Source organism: Heptranchias perlo, chromosome 9 (genome assembly GCF_035084215.1).
Source record: "Heptranchias perlo isolate sHepPer1 chromosome 9, sHepPer1.hap1, whole genome shotgun sequence".
Taxonomy (NCBI): Eukaryota; Metazoa; Chordata; class Chondrichthyes; order Hexanchiformes; family Hexanchidae; genus Heptranchias; species Heptranchias perlo.
In genome coordinates this window covers 56,457,978-56,478,783 of record NC_090333.1, presented here as the reverse complement: position 1 = coordinate 56,478,783, position 20,806 = coordinate 56,457,978, and the positions used below count along the sequence as shown (strand labels likewise).

Sequence of the window (20,806 nt, the reverse complement as noted above, 5' to 3'; positions counted from 1 at the left end):
AGCAGGCAGATTATAAATTGTCTAGGATGCAGGTACTTTGTTCAATGGGCTGTAATTTAATCACTGATCTGTTGAAAGATAATGGGTATTTTTAAGTGTAAACACTGGTCACTGGCACTCAGAGATTAAGGAATGGTTTGTCTGGCAGTCAGGTGTCAAAGGCAAATGAAGACACCAAGTGGCCAGAAGAGTACTATTCATTCCTTGTGTTAAATGCTTTATTTGCCTGATTATTGCAATGTATCTGTTTCATCTTCAGAGGAAATTGAATAAGAGCTGGGAGGTTTTTCTAGACTCTTCAGTTCCCTTATTCACACTGCTTAGTCCAGCAGAGGTGACCAAAAGGGGCTGGTTAGGGTCTTTGCCAGGCAACAATTTATCAGAGATTGAGTTTAAACTTATTAAAAGGAACAGCTGATGTTTTAGGGTTTTTATTATTTTGAAATAGTTTAATACAAAAGTCAAATATTGTGCTGTCTGTTTTTATGTAATTATATCATTTGTAAATAAATGTGACTTTTGGTCTAACTTGAATGTTACTGTCTGATATTGTGCTAATTACTGCTGTTCATTATGGACAGTAGAGGATGGTGGGCAGCCCTCATGGTCTACGGTACTTCAACTGTGGGAAACGGATTACTTTTAATTCTATGGCCAATCCTACTCATATCACACACAGGAGTGCAGGTTTCACCTCATAGGGGATATGTACCTGCTTGTGGAAACCGCCTTTTTGCCGGGAACATGAAATGAGAGTTGGGAGAACGCCCTTATTGTTACACAGAGCTTCACACATGCTTGCTCACTAAAACACATGGTGCTGTGCTCACCAGCCTCCAACAGCCAGTGATACATTACAACAGTGAGTACACTTCAAAAAAAAAAGCATTTCATTGGCTGTAAAGTGCTTTGGGACATCCTGAGGTCATGAAAAGTGCTATATAAATGCAAGTCTTTCTTTATGAGAAAAGAGTTAATGGAACAGACAGTTCTTTGTTTTCATTTTAGGTTTGAAGTTTCTTTGGTTGAAATTATACTGTAGCTGATGGATAGCGCCAGCAGGGAAAGATCACCTTTTTCCAACAGGCTGGCTACCGGTGCCAAATTCTGTGAAACTGGCAGTATTCTGCTGCACATTTGGTACGATTACAGAACCAACGACCATGCTACACCAATGTCATACCTGCAACATTACTGAAGCATTATATAATTATTTGTCAGGTTGGAGCAAAACAGAGATTTGTAAAAGTGTTTGAAGTTCATATGAAGGAAATGTTTTGCTGGATTGTGAGTTGCTCTTATTAAGATAGTTTTACTTATAGCGTTATAAGAACATGGCACATATGGTCGACTCATAGAAGAGTGGCTTTGAAACTGAAGACTTAAGCATGGATTTTCATACAATGTATGTAGTTGGTGTTTCTGGCTGTGTGAGAGACAGCATGAGCCAAGGCTTCATACCATAGTCTTAGTCACTTAGGAATGACATAAAATTAACCCTAAAAAAGTGGAGTGAAAAAAAACACACAGTATATTTATAATTCAGGCTCAAAAACTAGGAAACAAAAAAAATGCCAATGTACCTTTAAATCTTCAGTACTATCATGACAGAACCTAGCAACACTGGACTCTCATTTACATGGGTGTGAAAGATTTTTTAAAATGACATGTACCTTCATTTCCATAATTTACATTTCATTGTAATAAAGTTCCAATCTGTTTTCGGCAGGAGCTTCTGGTCTCCAGGTCCCGCCAACCAAAGGTTGGTGGGAAGCATATTTTGGGAAGACTTCTGGCCTCTGTTGAGTTTACAATTGGAAAATCTTCACTATAGAATAATTATCAGAAAGACTGTTTTAATCTGAGGATCCTTAAATCTCAGGCTGACACACAGTGTAATTCCCTTTTACCATTCACCATGACAGTGTTCTATGGCTGCAGCACTGCACAGTGCTGGGAGTTATGCCCATTATCTTTGGTTACAAATGTCTTTTCTCCATATATGAAGGTGAATCAAAAGAGTTGTTACTTTCAGTACACTGATATGTGTACTGAAAGTAACAGCTCTGTCAGTCTTCCCTGACATCTGTATCCATTTTGGAGAGTAAAAGATTTCATCCTAACTCAATGATAGTCTATTACACTTTCCAGCCTTTTTGAGGAATAGAAACAAGCTATTTTGCAACCACATCTGTCTTACTGCTTACATTGCCTGGCTTCTGTATTACATTATGTGCTTAAGACACGTGGTTAGGACATGAAAGTATTTCAAAAATGTTAAAATAATTACAGTACAGTGTACAATTTGAATTTTCCTAATATTTTGGCTGTGCATGAAATTGTGGAGTATTTTGGACATTTTAATATATGTTAACGATGAGCAAATATAACTTAAGGATTTGTTGACATCAGGAATTTGTATCTAACTTGTAATCACATTAGACAGATAACCAGACCGTTTGATATGCTTATTGCTTTTTTGTAATAGAACATGGACAATCCTGTATGTGTACAAAAAAAACACAAGTATTGTTCTAGTGAGCTCCCCTGATTGTTCAGTTGGTAAAACTACTGTCCAATGTAGAACTGGGCCATACAGATGAGGAGAGTCCCAGTTTTGATGCCTGATCTGTGCTGAGTTAGCCATTGTCGGTCGAGGTGGCGGTAGGAATAATATAATTGGCCTGAGCAGTCTTGGGCTAAAGAAAAAAAAAGTATGACATCTTTAACCAATCACCTTATTACACGACCCCCTCCTCATCATTCTTGACCACGCTGCAGTGTTTGATCATAGAATCTTACAGCACAGAAGGAGGCCATTCAGCCCATCATGCCTGTGCCAGCTCTTTGAAAGAGCTGTCCATTTAGTCCCACTCCCCTGCTCTTTCCCCATAGCCCAGCAAATCTTTTCTTTTTCAAGCACTCCATCCTCTTCCACTGTCTCTCTTTTGTGGTCCACCTTCATGGCACTGCTCCAATCTATACTTGTAAAGGACCAAATCCTAGCAACAATGCATCTACTCTGAAAATCACCCCTATTAGCTAATCACCCCAATACAAGTTTGTAAAAAAACTTAGCTTAGGAAAAGTCTCTCATCACCAGGACTGATTTAGTTACACTGGTGAGCGAGCTGTATAGAACAACATTCAATGGGCCTTCCCCTCTTATCAGGTCAGGTGTGTAGCTGAACTTTACTCTGAGTCACATCCCAGTTTCCATCTATTCTTGAGTGTCTGCACAAAGCACTAGATGTGCAGAGATACCATAGTCAGCATGACCACAAGGTAAGTATGGATGAGCTAATATGGGACAATTTGGCCCATATTAGCTCATCCATCCAGAAAAACCTTGTTGTCTGAATTTCCTACTCCCTGTCTGGTCACAAATCCAGCCCCAGCTACAAACTGCAAGAGAAACTGTTAGAAGTGCTCCCCACCAAAGAATCCATCTATCTCAAATTTTGTTCCCCAAATACAAGTATGAATTTTTGCCACATAGAATTATTTTTGCTAAATGTATGTAAATGGGGAAGGCCCATTGTACTTTATTCTATAATATTATACAACACTGAGGGGATTCTGCATTCTCAGGTGTGCATTGATGAGACATTAAAACTGAGATCCTCTTTCCCTGTTCAGATCCCATGGGACTGTTTAAAGAAATGTAGGGACTTCTCATGGTGTCATGGATGGTATTCCTCCTTCAACCATCACTACCAAAAAAACAGATTAACTAGTCAGTCATTCATCTCATTGTTGTTTGTGGGTTGTTATTGCAATGGTATAGTAGCGGCATATTAGCAAATTTCAAGATTATACTCCATATGCTGAAGTCCAAATCATTTATTCTTACTGACAACATAAAGTGGACCCAACATTGATCTCAGGAATGAACCACTTCCAACTCTTCTCTAGTCCTACCATATCCAGCTTCCCTAACTCTTTGTTTCCTATGCATCAACCAAATTTCTATCCATTAGAGGGAGCCCAGATCAGGCAAGGATTAAACTTTCTTTGTAGGGCCTGGAGGATGCGTGGTTTTGATCTTCCAGAATTCCCTAGATTCTAGAATGGTCCCCGTGGATGGAAGGTAGCAAATGTAAACCCGCTATTCAAGAAAGGAGGGAGAGCGAAAACAGGGAACTACAGGCCAGTTAGCCTGACATCAGTAGCAGGGAAAATGCTACAATCTATTATTAAGGACGTAGTAACAGGGCACTTGGAAAATCATAATATGATTAGGCAGTGTCAACACAGTTTTATGAAAGGGAAATCGTGTTTGACAAATGTATGAGTGTTTTTTTGAGGGTGCAACTAGCAGGGTAGATAAGGGGGAACCAGTGGATGTAGTATATTTGGATTTTCAAAAGGCATTCGATAAGGTGCCACACAAGAGGTTGTAACACAAGATTAGGGCTCATGGGATTGGGGGTAATATATTAGCATGGATTGAGAATTGGTTAACGGACAGAAAACAGAGAGTAGGAATAAAAGGGTCATTTTTGGGTTGGCAGGTTGTAACAGTGGGATGCCGCAGGGATTGGTGCTTGGGCCTCAGCTATTTACAATCTATATTAATGATTTAGATGAAGGGACCGAGTGTAATGTATCCAAGTTTGCTGACGATACAAAGATAGGTGGGAAAGTAAGCTGGGAGGAGGACACAAAAAGTGTGCAAAGGGATATAGACAGGTTAAGTGAGTGGGCAAGAAGGTGGCAGATGGAGTATAATGTGGTGAAGTGTGAGGTCATTCATTTTGGTAAGAAAAATGGAATATTTTTTAAATGGTGAGAAACTATTAAATGTTGTGTTCAGGAGGATTTGGGTGACCTTGTACACAAAACACAGAAAGGTAACATGCAGGTACAGCAAGCAATTAGGAAGGCAAATGGTATGTTGGCCTTTATTGCAAGGGGGTTGGAGTACAAGAGTAAGAAAGTCTTGCTGCAATTGTACAGGGCTTTAGTGAGACCACACCAGGAGTACTGTGTACAGTTATGGTCTCCTTGCCTAAGGAATGATATACTTGCCTTAGAGGCGGTGCAACAAAGGTTCACTAGATTGATTCCTGGGATGTGGATCCTGGGTTGTGAATCCTTGGAATTCTCTACCCCAGAGGGCTGTGGATGCCGAGTCGTTGAGTATATTCAAGGCTGAGATGGATAGATTTTTGGACTCTAGGGGAATCAAGGGATATGGGGATCGGTCCGGAAAGTGGAGTTGAGGTCGAAGATCAGCCATGATCTGATTGAATGACGGAGCAGGCTCAAGGGGCCATATGGCCTACTCCTGTTTCTATTTCTTATGTTCATGTGAGAGGGTTGTCCTATGAGGAAAGATTGAGTAGAATGGGCCTGAATGCTCTGGAGTATAGATGAATGAGAGGTGATCTCATTGAAACATATAAGATTCTAAGAGGGCTTGACAGGGTAGATGCTGAGAGGATGTTTCCCCTGGCTGGTGAGTCTAGAATTAGGGGACATAGTCTCAGGATAAGGGGTCGGACATTTACAACTGAGATGAGGAGGAATTTCTTCACTCAGGGTTGTGAATATTTAGAATTCTCCACCCCCAAAGGGCTGTGGATGCTTAGTCATTGAGTATATTCAAGAATGAGGTCAATAGATTTTTGGACTCTAAGGGAATCAAGGGATGTGGGGATTGGGTGGGAAAGTGGAGTTGAGGTCGAAGATCAGCCATGATCTTAAGGAATGGTGGAGCAGGCTCAAGGGGCCATTTGGCCCATTCCTGCTCCTATTTCTTATGTTTCTTGTGTTTCCTTCTGGCCCCACAAGGAAAGTAAAAAAACAAAATTATGTTTTTGGGCCTCTTCATACCTGATTCCTCTTCCAGTTAGATTGGCCTGGCTGGAAAGCCACAATCACTTCACCACACAGGCCCGCGATTAAAATAGCAGTCAGGCCCCGATGACGTAATTGGAGCCTGATCTGCAAATTTAAAGAAGGACCCCGCCAGTTTCTCACAGGTGTCCTTCTTGCCTGCTCAGAAGAGCAGGTTAAAATTGTAGCCTCTGGAATCAGCGAGGGGCGTCGGCAGGCCAATCCTATAGGCGATTTTAACTGTGTATAGAAGAAGATGGTAAAGCCGAGATGCTGCCATTGCTGTCGATCAGTTGATGAAGACATCCTGCAGAATCTGCCCTCTGATGCCCCTTGCAGTAGCGAGTCAGGTTTGCATCGTGAACGAGTTGGACCTCCTGGAAATGGAATCTCTTGCTATTCACATGTATCAGCAGCTGTTTGGTTGGTGCCTTTAACATGCCATTGAGGCACCCTGGAAAATCAAGGTACCATGTAGAAGTCACTGGCTCTGTGCCTCTGCTACCTGGGGGTGATGTGAAGTAAATGAATTTGGCTGCTATATGAAAGAGGGCATCCATCACCTGCTGGATGGATGCCTGGATAGCTCCCTAGTTAATGTTAAACAGATGCCCTATGTCAGCCTAGAAGGATCCGGAGCCATAAAAGTTGAGGGCTGTGGTGACTTTAATTGCCACAGACAGTTGAGGCAATGGAGCGAGTCTGCAAATCTTCATGATGAAGTTGGCAGAGATACCCAACGGCATCCTTGGAGAGGTGCAGCCATAGGATGCACAATTACTCAGAGAGGCCCTCGTAGTACCAATGTGGTCTGTACACATGTTGGGGAGGGTCGTACCTGGTGGGCTGCTATCCTCTGCTATGCTGCCCAATTCTTCTGACCTGGACTGCTGCCGCTGCAACTCCACCTCCATTATGATGACATAGAGTGGCGTACCCATAGGGAAAACCATTCCCTGTTTGAAGCTGATCCGAGTGTCGGTTTGGGGATAGGGATGTTGGGGGTCCCAAAATTTGTTTCTGTGAAGAGAAGAAAGCGCTACAGAAAAATGAAGTGCAGGTATCTGTGATTAAAAAATGTGAAGAGGGTTAAAAAAATGTTCCTCAGTAACCAGTAAGTGAAGTTGGTGCCTTCCTCAGCTCACCAACTCCTTACTTAGACTTATCTGAAGTGCTAGGGGGAGCTGTAGACCGGTTTTCCGGTGTAAAGTTACACTGTTTGCAAGAGCGAGGTAAACCCAGGAAATTTGCGCTTATGCCCAATAAGGGCGCATAAGCGGCATAATACATTAAAATGCTAATTTCCTCAATATTTTTGGCACAATAATGGGTGTATGTGCTGAAGACGGTGAGGAAATTCAGAGCCTTAACTTCTCTCCATACCTTAATGATGTAAAACCTGAAGTCATCTTTGGAGGCACTGCCGCTATCTATTTCCATTTGTACTGTAGACACAAATGGACACAATGGCCAACGGTAGTGCCACACTCCTGCTCTGCTGAGATCAGCTAACTCAGAACAAAGACCAGGAAACCTGAAACCTTCCAGATCTGCAAGGCTCAGTGCCACACCACTGAGGCATGTGTGGAGAGATTTACCCTCCTCCGTTTTACTAAAAATATTTGGGGCATCACAGAAAGAACATTAAAAACACTTTGAACGGGAAAGGGTCATTCAGACCAACAATTCTGTCCTATATGAACATATATTTATTATATTGAAAAGTGAAGGCGGAAATAAATGCAAATACATTGCACCAGGCAGCGGAGGTATCTGTTCATTGATTTTTTTTTGTATTTTAATGACTATTGAATCAGTTACCATTGCTTCTATTGTTTTAGGTTCTCTTGTGGTGTTGAAAGTGCAGGTAAAGTATATTTGTTTCAATGTATTTAACAAGTTAAAGATTCTTCTAATCAGAAAAATAAAATTGGCAATCGGCGTGCCATAACAGTAAATATATAATCCTGGAGATGCACCCAAGGGAAGGCTGCAGACAACTGCAGCTGCATCAAGGAAATTATATTATCGAGCGCTGGGCCAAAGGGAAGTCCTCGTGATTGATTAGATTTAATAGCTGGTATTACAACTGCATAAGTTAATAAAATAGCGCCACTTTTGGTCTTTTGTTTGGTGTTGAGCGCTCCAAGCATTATGCCATTCCAATGAAGGTAACAGTATGATACTATAGCAACATGTCGAGTCCACATTGGTCAAGAAGTCAAGGCGGTGCAATATACGCCCATAGGGATTTGGGCTTTTCACATTTTCGATGCCGTAACCATAAAGGCATTTCCCACCGATATGTTCCAAATCTATTACCATTGCTTATTTATTCCTTTTGTTAGCAGATGTTTGGGAAGCATACTCCTTAGAGTGTACATTGAATGCAGAGGGACTATTGTGGATTTAGTGCTGGAATCAGTATGAACGTGTTGGCAGAACAAACGCCACGTCTCCCCCCGGCCGAGCGTGTTAATGGTGTTTAGACGTTAAATACCAAGATCATGAATTATAGATGTCAGACCTAGAATAACACCAATTACCATTCTCTCCAGTCAACAGCAAACTCTAATAACCCAGAACTGATTCTGGAAATTGCTGTATTGACAATCTTATTAAGAAGGCAGACATTTAACAAACAGTGAAATATCGACAAAAAGCTTCGAGCTTGGACACATTGCTTTGCCTCCACCTTATTGGGAAGACAGACATTTAACAAAGATGAAAACTATTGACAAAAAGCTTCGTGCTTGGATACATTGCTCCTGCACTATACTATTGAGATCCAGCCAAAAGCTGATGTCACGCAATTTCGCTGACCCAACTGATAGTTAATAAGTCCCTATACCAATTCAACACACAGCTGTTAAATTACTGTCTCCTGGAACTACAACTAGACATTCCGAAGTTGCTCCTTTATCCTGACAGTCCACCCAATACAAGTGTACTGGGAGGACCGTTTATAAAGGGCTACTGTCCCCAATAACCCGAAATCCTCCAACACTGCTGCCCTTTTCTAATCCCTAACCGTTAAACCGGTTGAAGCTGTGCCCGCAACACCACGCACAATTTCTAACATAAGCAAGGCCAATACTTCAGATTACAGTCCGGCTACCATTTACACACATTAGAACTAGTTGGCTGTTTGTCACCAGATACTAACCGGCTGCCAAACGCATTTGAAAAGTTTAACATTCAGGACTTTCTCATAACGACACGTTAATAATTAATCCTTCTGCATATATGGCTAAAGCAAAGCCTTCCTTTTATGTATGAAACAAATAGTCCTTGAACTGGAAAAGATGTGCGTTTTAAAGTTTCTTTTTGCAGACATCATCATGTGAGTAATGGAACTCTCGGCAATGAATCATGCCTTCCGTTGGAGTTGAGAGTTCGAGCTGTCTCTCCCCATACACGTTTAAAAGTGCACTAAACTTTTCCAAATATAATGAATGTTATTTCACAGTTCTGCTCGGTGTAAAGTTGTTGATACAAATTATCAGGATCTTATAAAGGAAATTGATCATAACGGAGAATGAATGCAAGAAACATCTCCAGAGAACTGAGAGACACGTCCCCCAGGCATGCGTACTACCCCCTGGCCAATTTTATTTTCTTAAAAGAACTGCTTTCTTTTGCTGTTCTTTCTTTCATCGTCGCATCACATAATTCTATCCTCTCCATTTCCATGCAGCCCTGTCCTGCTATCTTACCAAAAGTTAAAATTCATCAGATTGAGTTACTTAGCACCGTAGTCATTTACCCGTCACGCTACAACTGAGAAAGTTGCATCTTTGCAATTAAATCGTCCTCACCTCTGATATAATTGCATTTGTTCTCATCCAAGCTGGAAACAGATCCACCCATTATGTCAGGAAAACTATTCCGGCTGCAGAATGTTTTTTTCCCCACAGCGTTGATAATAAGCGGGATCTAAACTTTCTGCCGGTCTACGCCAATCCCTAACTGTTCACTGAGAACGGTGCAGCAGAATGTTACACAGTTAAATTTTCTCTATTATAATAAACTTCCTGAAACAAGTCACCGCCCTTCATCACGCCCCTTTCCTCTCAGAATCAACTAGACCAATTAGACTGGCCTTACACGGCAAGAATAACTAACAGTGACCAAAGCGATATTATTTGGAAAATTGCACAATGTGGCTAAATGATAACAGCATTTGTGGAGGCAGCGAATACCCACCATGGACGCATTTCTACGCAAATCCCTTTGCACTTGCAAGGACAATCCTGAGGTAAGTACATTATTACCGAGTTCACTTTATTTAACGAGTGATGGGACTGTATAATCATTTCTTGGATATGCAAAACTAATCACGATTCTAAGCAGCTTTCTATAAATAATTTCACTACCTGATTTGTAGTTGAGTCCTTTCCTGTAGGTGGCTGGTTTGGCGCATAGCACTCAACTTACCAGTTTTGTATTTCAAAAGGTAAAACCACCTTCCCAGTTGTAATTATGGATGTTGATTGAGTTCTGTCAAAACCCTTAATTTTAAATAAACTGACCAGACAGTTTAGACTACCGTATATTTGGTGTCAATCATAGTTTTGACCTTGGACAGAATCAACCTAGTTTCCATTTCGACTGGAGTTCACAGCACAAAACTAAAGCACAAAGTTACATTTCTTGAATTAACAGCACAGAAGCAGGCCATTCGGCCCAACTGGTCTATGCCAGTGTTTATGATCTACAGGAGCCTACTCCTACCCCTCTTCATCTAACCCTATTGGCATTCCCTTCTATTCCTTTCCCCCGCATGTGCTTATCTGGCTTCCTGTTAAATGTATTTGTGCTATTCGAGACAACTACTCCATGTGGTAGCGAGTTTCACATTCTAACTACTCTGGGTAAAGAAGTTCCTCCTGAATTGCCTATTGGAATTATTAATGACTATCTTATATTTATGGCCTCTAGTTTTGGTCTCCCTCACAAGTGGCAACATCTTCTCTATGTCAACCCTATCAAACTCCTTCATAATTTTAAAGACCTCTATTAAGTCACCCTTCTCTTTTCTAGAGAAAAGAGCCCCAGCCTGTTCAGCTTTTCTCATAAGTATGACCTCTCAGTTCTGGTATCATCCTTGTAAATCTTTTTTGCACCTTCTCCAGTGTTTCCATATCCTTTTCATAAATATGGAGGCCAGAACTGTGCACAGTTTGTCAGTACAATACTGCAACTGAATGTCTTTCTGATAACGACAGATGGTACAAGAAAAGGAAATCACCACTACTGCAGCATGGTCCTCTGAAATTGGAACTGAGATACATAAGAAAATCAGGAACAGAGCTCTGAAAAGTATTTACTTTAGATCATATTTGTGGTTATTAACTGTTTCATAGCTAAATACTTTGGATATTAAACACATTTGTTTTAAAATTATATTTATTGCATGGTATAACTAGAATGAGTTATATATCTGTTAACCAATAATGCTCTATCTCTGACTATACATTTATAAGGGGTGAATACATAATCTCCAGCTATAACAAGAGATAAATATGTACACAAATGAAACGGATAAGATTGGCAAAGTAACGGGTGAGTTATAGCTGCTTCGCAAGGTTGGGTCTGATTATATTTATAATACAGTAGGAGTTTTTGAACTAAATAATTTTGAGTATTTTTGTACTCCAGACAAAGTGAAATCTGAGACATATATTTTCCTCACTGTTGTCTCCCCAAGCCGATTGTTACAAAATAACTATCTGTTTTCGGTGGCTAATCATGACTAACTTGTTCTTCCTAGCTGGTAGCACATAAACTGTTTCATTTGAAGAGATCCCCCTTCCAATTTTCTCCCGTCTTCTCCTGATGGTACTGACACATGCCACACGCTGAGACATAAGACCTACAGAACCTTATCCACGCGACCGTTCTTTACTTGTGTCCTGGGCAGTGAGTGTTAGCATGTTTTGCGGGGGATATTGCAGCCGAGTCCTATCTTGTCCTCACCCAATGTCCACAGGTACACTTTTCCACTGAGTTCAGAGGTCACTGAACAACAATCATAAGTGGAAATCCTGATTAGTTTTCTCAACTGTAGCCCATGGGCACTATGCCTAATTTTAGGTCCCAGACACTGCCCTGGACTGAAATTTGACAACTCAGCATAAACTAAGCATTGAAATTCCGACTTTCCTTGTACCTAAAACTTAGTATAAAGCCACAAGATGCATTAAGGGATTTTAGAGAGAATTTTGTTATATTATTCAATACTAGCCTTCACATGCCCTTTACATAGCTGATCATAGAGTTTTTGAAGCTGAAACTACATGCCAAGAATGGAAAATGTTTAATCTACATGTTTGATCTCTTCCTTCACCTTGATAAACACACAGCTCACATTCACATACACGCTACCTGCTTTCTTGATTTAACTATTGAAATTAAGGAAGTGGAATGTGGTTTAAAGTCTCACTTAAGACATTTTATTTCAAAGTCATCCAAGTCAATGATCCTGATTATAATGTTTACACAAAAGAAATAGCTGCACCTGCAGTTTTTGCATTGCAGAAACAGAGGACATGCCTTGGCCAGCAGTGTAACCTGATAACGACACGTGAAACTGCCCATGTGGGTTGTAGTAATACTTAAGATACGTTTTCAACAGAAACAAATCAATATCTTCACTTATTTAATTTAAGAAAATCAATGGAAATGGCTTTGGGATCTCACTTCATAAACTCCACTCTTGCTTAGATGTAGGTTTAGGGGTGCATAAAATGAGCAATAAGGTTGTAAATCAATCAAAATATATGTACCAAACTGTAAAAGTAAAAGTATATACAATTATGTAAATAATGAAGATAATGTTAGCATATTAATACTGAAAAGCGGAGCAGAAATTACATTGAACACTGATACTTTTTGGATGATTACTGTAGAATAATATTCATATGAATCAGAAGAGGGTGTAATAAGGGAGCGGTTGTCGCTCCAAAGCAGAATTTTACCACAATTTAGAGTCTGATATATAGTACGATACTAAATTGAACACTACAAGTTTACAATAAACTGCCATTTAATAACAACCAATCTAGGCTTGCTGTCATTGCAAACATCCATCTCATTTCATGGCTCATAGGGAGAAAACAGATAGCAGACACATCATCTGTTCTCAATTTACAGAAGCACTAAGAAATTACTATTATGACCAGTTAGTGTGAAGAACAGTTGTATTCTCAGCTTGTGCATCATTTGAATTAAATATGGTATTTTGCAATATAATCTCAAACTCACTGAAGGTGCTCTTCACACTGATAAATCATATACCATGTTATATTTGAAAGGTGCCCATTATATAATTTTATAATATTTATTAGAGGAAATTAGCATTGTGTTGACTGTGTTTTCTTGAGGCTTCCTTCTGTGCTCAAGAGCTTTCTAATATTAAACTGCCACATGGGTTAAATTCATCATTCTCAACCTTATATTTAATACTTTGCCCCTACATTGTATTTTACCATAAACACTACTTCTAAACTATGCCAATCTAACTCTGATTTTTTAATTTTAGGATGGATTTTGTGCTCATTGTGCTAAATAATGTCGGCACTAAGCAATGGATCCCCACTCCCTCCTCAACCAAGTGTCGGCATTAAATATTCCTAAGTCAGATATAGTATGAACTAGGTGCAGGGAAAAACTCACTTGTACTCTACTCCAATACTGTCCCTTAAATTGAACATGACTGCACTAATGTGACATTTCAATTCTTCATACTGCCATCTTTGTTATCTGTCTGATTAAAATTTCCACTTTCGTGCCAATTAGTGGTGAATTTTGGGCAGTGTTGTTCTGTCAATTTGAGCACAATAGGAATTGGATTGAGACTGCCCATTCTCATTTAATTTAAGAACCAAAGGGCCAATTGTCATTCTACCAATCAGGGGTAAATTGCACAACAACTCATTTTTTATACTTTTTAAAGACAACCTTGCCTGCAAGAGATTTATCTTTATATTTTCTTGAGGGCTGAAATCAAACCTTGAGCACTGACTAGTGAATATTGCCATGGAAACAGAATAGTGTGTGTTGGAGTGCATGTTTCAGGTGTATCTGCTCATTGACTGTGTATCTGGACTTTGAAAAGTTGCATTCCAGATTGATTATGAATTTTTGTGACAATTTTAAAACAGCTAAACAGACTCTGGTATTTCAATAGTTAACTCAGGCTTTGAAACCTCTTGGAACCATTGCCAACTTGGTAAAATACTGAATTAAGAGCACAAAAGGTTCTCTTCTAGCCATTCATGTAATCTATTGAGATATTGCTACTGAAATACACGAATACACATACAATACTGTCAGATTTTGCTTACATGGTAAAAAGTTGCACACCATCGCTCAAAATTGCATTTTAGCACAAACACGATTACTGAACACACTAGAAAGTTATGTCATATGTTGCTCATGCGAATCTTGCAGCATTATTCCCACAAAGATCAAAACCTAGTTCTAATATCTTTGTACAATTTTAAGAAGACCAATGTAATATGAATATTTTCATTTTCTAAGTTGTTAATTTTACACGTTGCTGTTTCAATTTTTACCATTGTTTTATCTCGGTGGATCAGCATGTTCTTCCAGCATCTATTTGGTTGAGTCACCCTGTCCGTAATTAGGGACATCAGAATGATTGAGCCAGTCGCTAATTCAACTTTTTACCCGTTAACAGCACCGAAATTGTCCAGGTAAATTAATAGGCACCAGCATTTCAGACACTCATCTGTACTTAAATATATTGCCTAATTGAATTCCAAGCGAGAATTGTGGGACCATGATCAAATTGCAAGTGTGAATATAGTTAAGAAACAGAGGCTGGAATACTGTTTCACTTCAACTGCTGCACGAAAACCGCTCTATACACCTCATTGAAAGACAGTTCCAACAATACGATGTGTGAGGTCGATGGGTGTATATGAAATATTTAATGAACATTGGACGATTATAACGTATAAGAAAGCATCCCTATAGCAACAGGAAAGTGGACGCTCCGGGTAGAGTACAGCAACGTCAAAATTACCCTGCGCTTCATTCCAAGGTATCATTACATGCACAAGTCCTGGTTCATTACCAACATCGATAAAATAGTATCATGTTACTATCAGGCTGACTCCATGCAAAGTTTTACGTAAACTTATGGGGGTAATACTTTGTAGTCCATTCTTCAAGTACAAGAAACATCTTACACCCGTTAGTCGTTAATACAAAAAAATTAAGATATTGTATCATGGAAAGTAATTAAAATGCTATCAATCTGTTTATGATGTTCTGTTTAATCATTTTATTAAATTACAAAGATACAAAAAAACCCTAAGATGCATGTGGAAAGCAAAAGAACGTTTCCATAAAGTGTGACACCTCCCAGCTCTTCCCTTTCAATTCAATTAGGGGATGGGAAATTCCTATATAATTCCAATTATTGAATTAATGTAAATTTTCAGCACTTTTTATACCCCCTCCCCCCAAAAATCGACCAATAAGGCAATATATTAAAGTATTGAAAACAGGAAAATCTACCTGTATATAAAAAAAATTGATCTCAAATGCGTATGCAATCCTTAAAAAAATATATACATATATATCAGCAGGCCTCGTATTATTTCTCTTGCAATGTAAACGGAATAACCGTGGATGCAGAAAGAGTGAAGAGTTTTATTCCAAATGCTGATTGCTTTCCCAATGTCCATTGCGGAGACTCGCCATATTGAGAGTGGCTTTGGTGCTCCAGGGCTGTTTACATCGGGGGAGGGAAAAGTGCCGGAAAATTAAAAAAAAAAGAACCCCCTCCCTCCCTCCCCCCCCCCCTTCCCCTCGCAAGGACGGTGAGTATCGGGGTGATTTGAGCATATGTCGGGAGCGGTCTGATAATGGGGCACGGTGGCGATCACCGCGGCGAGGCACGTTGTGATTGTTACAGTCGGAGTGCTCGGGTGTCGGAGCGAGCAGCCCACCACTAACCTGGCTGTGTAGATGCTTTTTTTTTTATTTCTTAAAGACGTACAAGATTTTTAAAAAAAATAATTACACGCACAATTTTAAAGGCCCATCGGGACACGCATTTAGTAAATGAGACTTTGGTCTTGTGCTGTGGGCTCGGGGATTCAGCCACTTCTCTTATATAACTGCTTTTGTGTGTGTTTTTTTTTTGTGTGTCTCCCCCGGTCGCTATTATTAATCGATCGGTGCATGTGAATCTAAAGTGTTCGGATCATAGCGGGTTGATTTTCTTGTCTTTTTTTTTTGGTGTTGGATGCGGGTGTATTTGAGTGGAGGTGTTTGTGATGCTGATTATAAGTGCTTTCTGACTGACTGTCTGACTGACCCCGCTCGTTGTTCCTATGATGAGTTGCTGCTTGAACTTGTAATTTTTGTGTGTGTGTAAAAAAAAACTCACAAATAAGCCCTGGTCCCCTCCTCCCGACAGTCGGGATTGGCTGCACTGCCTCGGTGTTTGCGATCGGTGATTTGTCGTGGTCTCCATCACTCTTGGAGGAGCTGCAGTATTGTTGCTTTATGAAGGACAGATTTCTACAAATACATTGTTACCGCGCCTTCTCTCTAAAACATTGTATGTCCTTGTATTCATTTCGTTACGTTTTTTCTTTTCAAATCACACCCATCTCGTCTTGCTTCCTGCACCAGAGCAGCCGAATAGATCGCAAACTCTTAACATTACTTCAGGCAGCTCATAACACGGTGTATATAAATGTATTGTATACAATATTCTCCCTGAGGTAGTGCACTTTCCCCCTAACGTCCAGTCCAGTGTACCATCCAGCAGCACCGTTGAGACTCGGTGCATGATGGCTAGCAGGCTTGACTGAGTCAGCTAGCACTGAGGCTAAAGGAGTGTATGATGAATTCCACACTCCCAAGGAATGAATTATTGCACTGATCTGAAATAAGTGCAATCTTCTTACTGTTTACAGCACAACTTTGCACCTCATCCGAGGGACAGTATCAAATCCATTCTCGCCCCATGAACTGCTGTTCCGATAAAGCGCAGGCGATTGGCGACTCCAAATCAGGCTGTCTACATTCGGCTGGTTGAAATCTATTTATTTTGAAGTTGATTTGAAATGGTCCTGAAAAGTGGGTTTACAGGCTTCAGGAAAGAGTAAACAAATTGTAACGCAGGTATTTTGCTGCCTTTGGACAAGCAGCTTGTTAGACCTGTCATTGTTTAACTTTAAACAGTTATGAGTCGGGCCGTTGGATAGAACAGTTAGATTATGGTGAACTGTTCCCCTTGGTGGTGAGGGGATGGAGAGGAGAAGTAAAACTTTGTCCCCACTTCAAAAACTTAGAAATTAAGTAAAAACAATTATGACAACATTTTGTCTGTGTGAGGCTCCCCCAATAATTCAGTGGGTTAATCCACCAGTGTGACACTGAACCATATAGACCAGGAAGGTCCCAGGTTCATCACCTGTTTTGTGTTGGATTGGCTGATCTCAGTCAAAGCAGCACTGAAAACTCTATAATTGACTTTAGTATGGCTGGGAGAGAAATAAAATCAGCCATCATTTTTGCTGCTGATCCCCATGCAGTGATCCTTGTTGGAAAATGAATATATGTGGCCCTCAGGTAAGGACAGCAGTAGGTTTGTCTGTTAACCCCCCCGCCCGCCCCCCATACACACACAGTTGAATAGGGTTGTCACCTCACTGTTTTATTTTCACCACATCAAATGGGTTTTTTAAATTGCAGTAGTTGCCAGCCAACCATTTTAATTGGCAAAATAGTGGCTTTTTGCAATATTTGTGAAAATCTTCGACACACAATATTACATAACCACTGTATTGTCAATTAAAACTATTAACAGACAACCAGATAAACGGACACTGTGGCAATCACCACTCGTCTACACCTCATCAGAACTGCAGTTCATGCACTGGGCAGGAATATAATCCTATCCATCTATGAAATACAAAAGTGTGATGTAAACAGTGGAACCTCTGCATTCAGTTCTCATTGAATTCAAAACTATTAGCTGGACCAGTGAAAAAGAACCAGGCGGCAACCCTACAATTGAATTATTTGTTAACACTCGCTGTTTAGCCTTATACATGAAGAATGACCACTTGCGTGAGGTACTTGAGGGCTGATACTGCCCATGAAACCATAGTTCACCATAAGTCACCACTTTCAGGAAGGGTGGAAAAAAATGGGGAGAAAATTGCGGGGGGGGGGGGATTACATTTCTTTTTAACTTTTTAATATTGTAAAAACATGTTACATTCTGGGGCATTAGTAACAAAATCCTGGCTGTTCTGGCCAGTCAGTTGAACCTACCAGGGTCTACTTGCATATGATTGGTCAGAGCCAGGCAGCATTTAGGTAGGCATGTCAGTCACTTCCCATAAATATAATGCAATTGTGCTTTTTATCATGTCTCAACATGGCAAAACTGGGGCTTTTCAGCCATAAAGGGAAACAATCTTCTAGAGGTATATAAGGTAGTAAATGGTATAGAAAAGATAGATTCAGGAAATTACTTCAAACAAAACTGTGAGGATAGGACACGAGGGCACAGGTTCAAACTAGTAAAGGCAAACTCAGGATTCATGTCAGAAAGGTATTCTTTACAAGAGTGATCAACACATAGAATGGATTTCCAGGTAAAGTAATGCAGGTGATAACCCAGCAAACCATAGACATTTACACCACAGAAAGAAGCCAGTGTCAGGGCCAGCACTTTGCAGAAGCAATCCAAAACTAATCTCACTGTCCTGCTCTCTCCCTCATAATCCCATCTCGTCCTCTGCTTCAAATCTTTATCTACTTTTCCATTAAAAGATGCAATAGTTTCTGCATCAACTACTACCTGTGGCAGAGCGTTGCATGCTCCCAACAACCCTTTCTGTAAAATAATTTCTCCCACTCTTCACTGATTCCCCAACCAGAGGAAATAATCTGGGAATCATTTCAGTAATTGGAAACAATGATGGTGGGGGGGGGGGGGGGGGGGTGATGGTGGTGGTTACTGTAGGGTCTTTCTAGATAGATGAGCTAAGATGGGACTTCCTTATCTGTATTTATCTTATGATCATGTAATCATAGCAAATGCATGTTTGTTTTTCTCCCCAGCAACTTGTTACTTTAATTAATGCACATGACAGGGGACTGGGTGGCACAGTCGCTTTGAAGGTTTAACACTGTCCTTTCACCTCAGGGACCTGGGTTCCAATCCAGCTCAGACTGATGGATAGAAAACCTATTTTCCCTGTTGGTTGAAAAGGGCCCATGGGTACAGGTCCAAAAACTGTGCAGAGTGTGTTCCAACTGATGATAAACTGGCAATTTCATTCAGTGGCTGTAGGAATGGCTGGCATGGGCAGTGGAAATGGCACACTGATGCAGTGGAAGGTGATTCTTGGGGACTGGGGTTAAGGTGCATTGTTGGGCAGATTTAAGTCAGCTTTACTCTATATTTAAAATGCTACATTCCACAGCACTGACATCCGTTACCTCAACAGGCCCAACATTCACCCCAAAGTAACAACTAAATATAGTGTATACTGCTGACACTAAAACACAGAATATAAGCAGCAGCACCTATATCAGACTGTACACAGCTTCAGTTGCCACATACATGAAACTAGGAGGCCTCGTATGAAAAATTGCAGGTGTTAACCCTTCTCATACTCCTGTTGCTCTCTTGATCTATAGTCCTGTCTACATTACATTCATTTTGTCCTAACATAAGATAAACAACTTCTAGTCTGAATAGGACTATAACAGAAAAGCTCAGATAGTAACGAGAAGGAAACAATTTCATTTTGATTGCAGTTTATTGTTGAGCTGGTAGCACAGGTTTCACTACAGTCTCTGCGCTGGGCTGTGAACACTTTGACATCCAGATGTTTTAGGGATTTTCATTTAAAAAAAATACAATTTACAGCTGCTTTTGTCCAGAAAATGGTTAATGCCGCTGCAGAGAGTGGTTTGTCCAAATGGAAGCTGTTTCAATGTGTGCAAAGACTGCAGCTTGCTCCAACAATATTCAGCTGCTTTATAAGATAGCTTGTATTAATGACGTATTGCAAAATCCTATAAGTTCAGAACGTACTTTGGGGTTTGATTTGTTCTACTTTTAGTACACCTGTTGAGGCATTGACATAAATTCCTGCCTGCGTATTGTAACAGTTGTTAACGCATTTATGAGATTAATCAGTGGGCTAAAAATAGGACTCAGCTGACATTAAACCCAACAGATCCTGCTAACCCCAATTTCTATGACCCACAGACACTGCTACTCGACCTACTCTCCTATTGCCTAGAGGTATTTTCAACTTGCTCCTTCCTATTGCCTAGAAATGTAGGCACCTTGCTAATAGTGGGCTGTGGTGATGTGCTGGTTAATGATAGTGATGATTTGGACACAGTTTGGGAACAAGAGAAGTGAAGGTCTGATACCAAGAAGGCCCCATTCTGCACTTTGGTATTTACAGCTGAAATGATTGATTATAATTGTACATGTATTTAGCAGTGCATTAAGGCAACATCCATAGTGATGGTGCAAAAAAAGTTTCAGAACACCAGTGCTGCAGTTATAGTGCAAATGCAGACTCAATCCAACATTAAGGCTTGATTGGACTCTGGAACAAAGTGGAGTGAAAATCCCTGCAGGAGGAAATCTTATTCCATTTCATTTCAGAGTCAGTTTGGCATTCACACCTGATTTACACTCCACAAGTTTAGCATTAATGGGAAGTCGAACTGCTTCACACCTATGCTAAACTTGTAGTGTAAATGCATCTTTTAAAGCTTCATATTTTCTTTGCCTTATAAGATTCTATTCTTGCGATTGTATTTTGAGGGCATTGTTGGCTACCTCATCTTTGTACTATCAGTAGTCTACATATTTGAAAAATCAATTAGAAAGACCTTTTAAAAAGAGCCACATGACCCCAGGGTTTGTATATTTTTT

At 40.2% G+C, this 20,806-nt stretch overlaps 2 protein-coding genes across 10 annotated transcripts in view; one reads left to right on the top strand and one right to left on the bottom strand.

Annotated features, from left to right (window-relative positions):
* The window catches only part of LOC137325414 (protein Niban 1-like), a 111,730-nt gene extending 101,910 nt beyond the window's left edge, over window positions 1-9,820 (bottom strand). For both annotated transcript variants that reach the window (XM_067990508.1, XM_067990509.1), the window contains exon 1: window positions 9,660-9,820. In XM_067990508.1, the coding sequence (XP_067846609.1) occupies window positions 9,660-9,711 (52 nt within the window). In that variant the 5' untranslated portion in view covers window positions 9,712-9,820. The remainder of the gene's footprint in view (window positions 1-9,659) is intronic.
* Window positions 9,821-10,009: 189 nt separating this feature from the next.
* The window catches only part of rnf2 (ring finger protein 2), a 52,329-nt gene continuing 41,532 nt past the window's right edge, over window positions 10,010-20,806 (top strand). For 6 of the 8 annotated variants that reach the window (XM_067990505.1, XM_067990504.1, XM_067990502.1 and 3 more), the window contains exon 1: window positions 15,571-15,695. The gene's annotated coding sequence lies outside the window, so the exon portion shown is untranslated. Of the gene's footprint in view, window positions 10,100-15,570; window positions 15,696-20,806 lie in introns of those variants that run through there. The other 2 variants (XM_067990506.1, XM_067990501.1) reach the window with 1 other exon arrangement.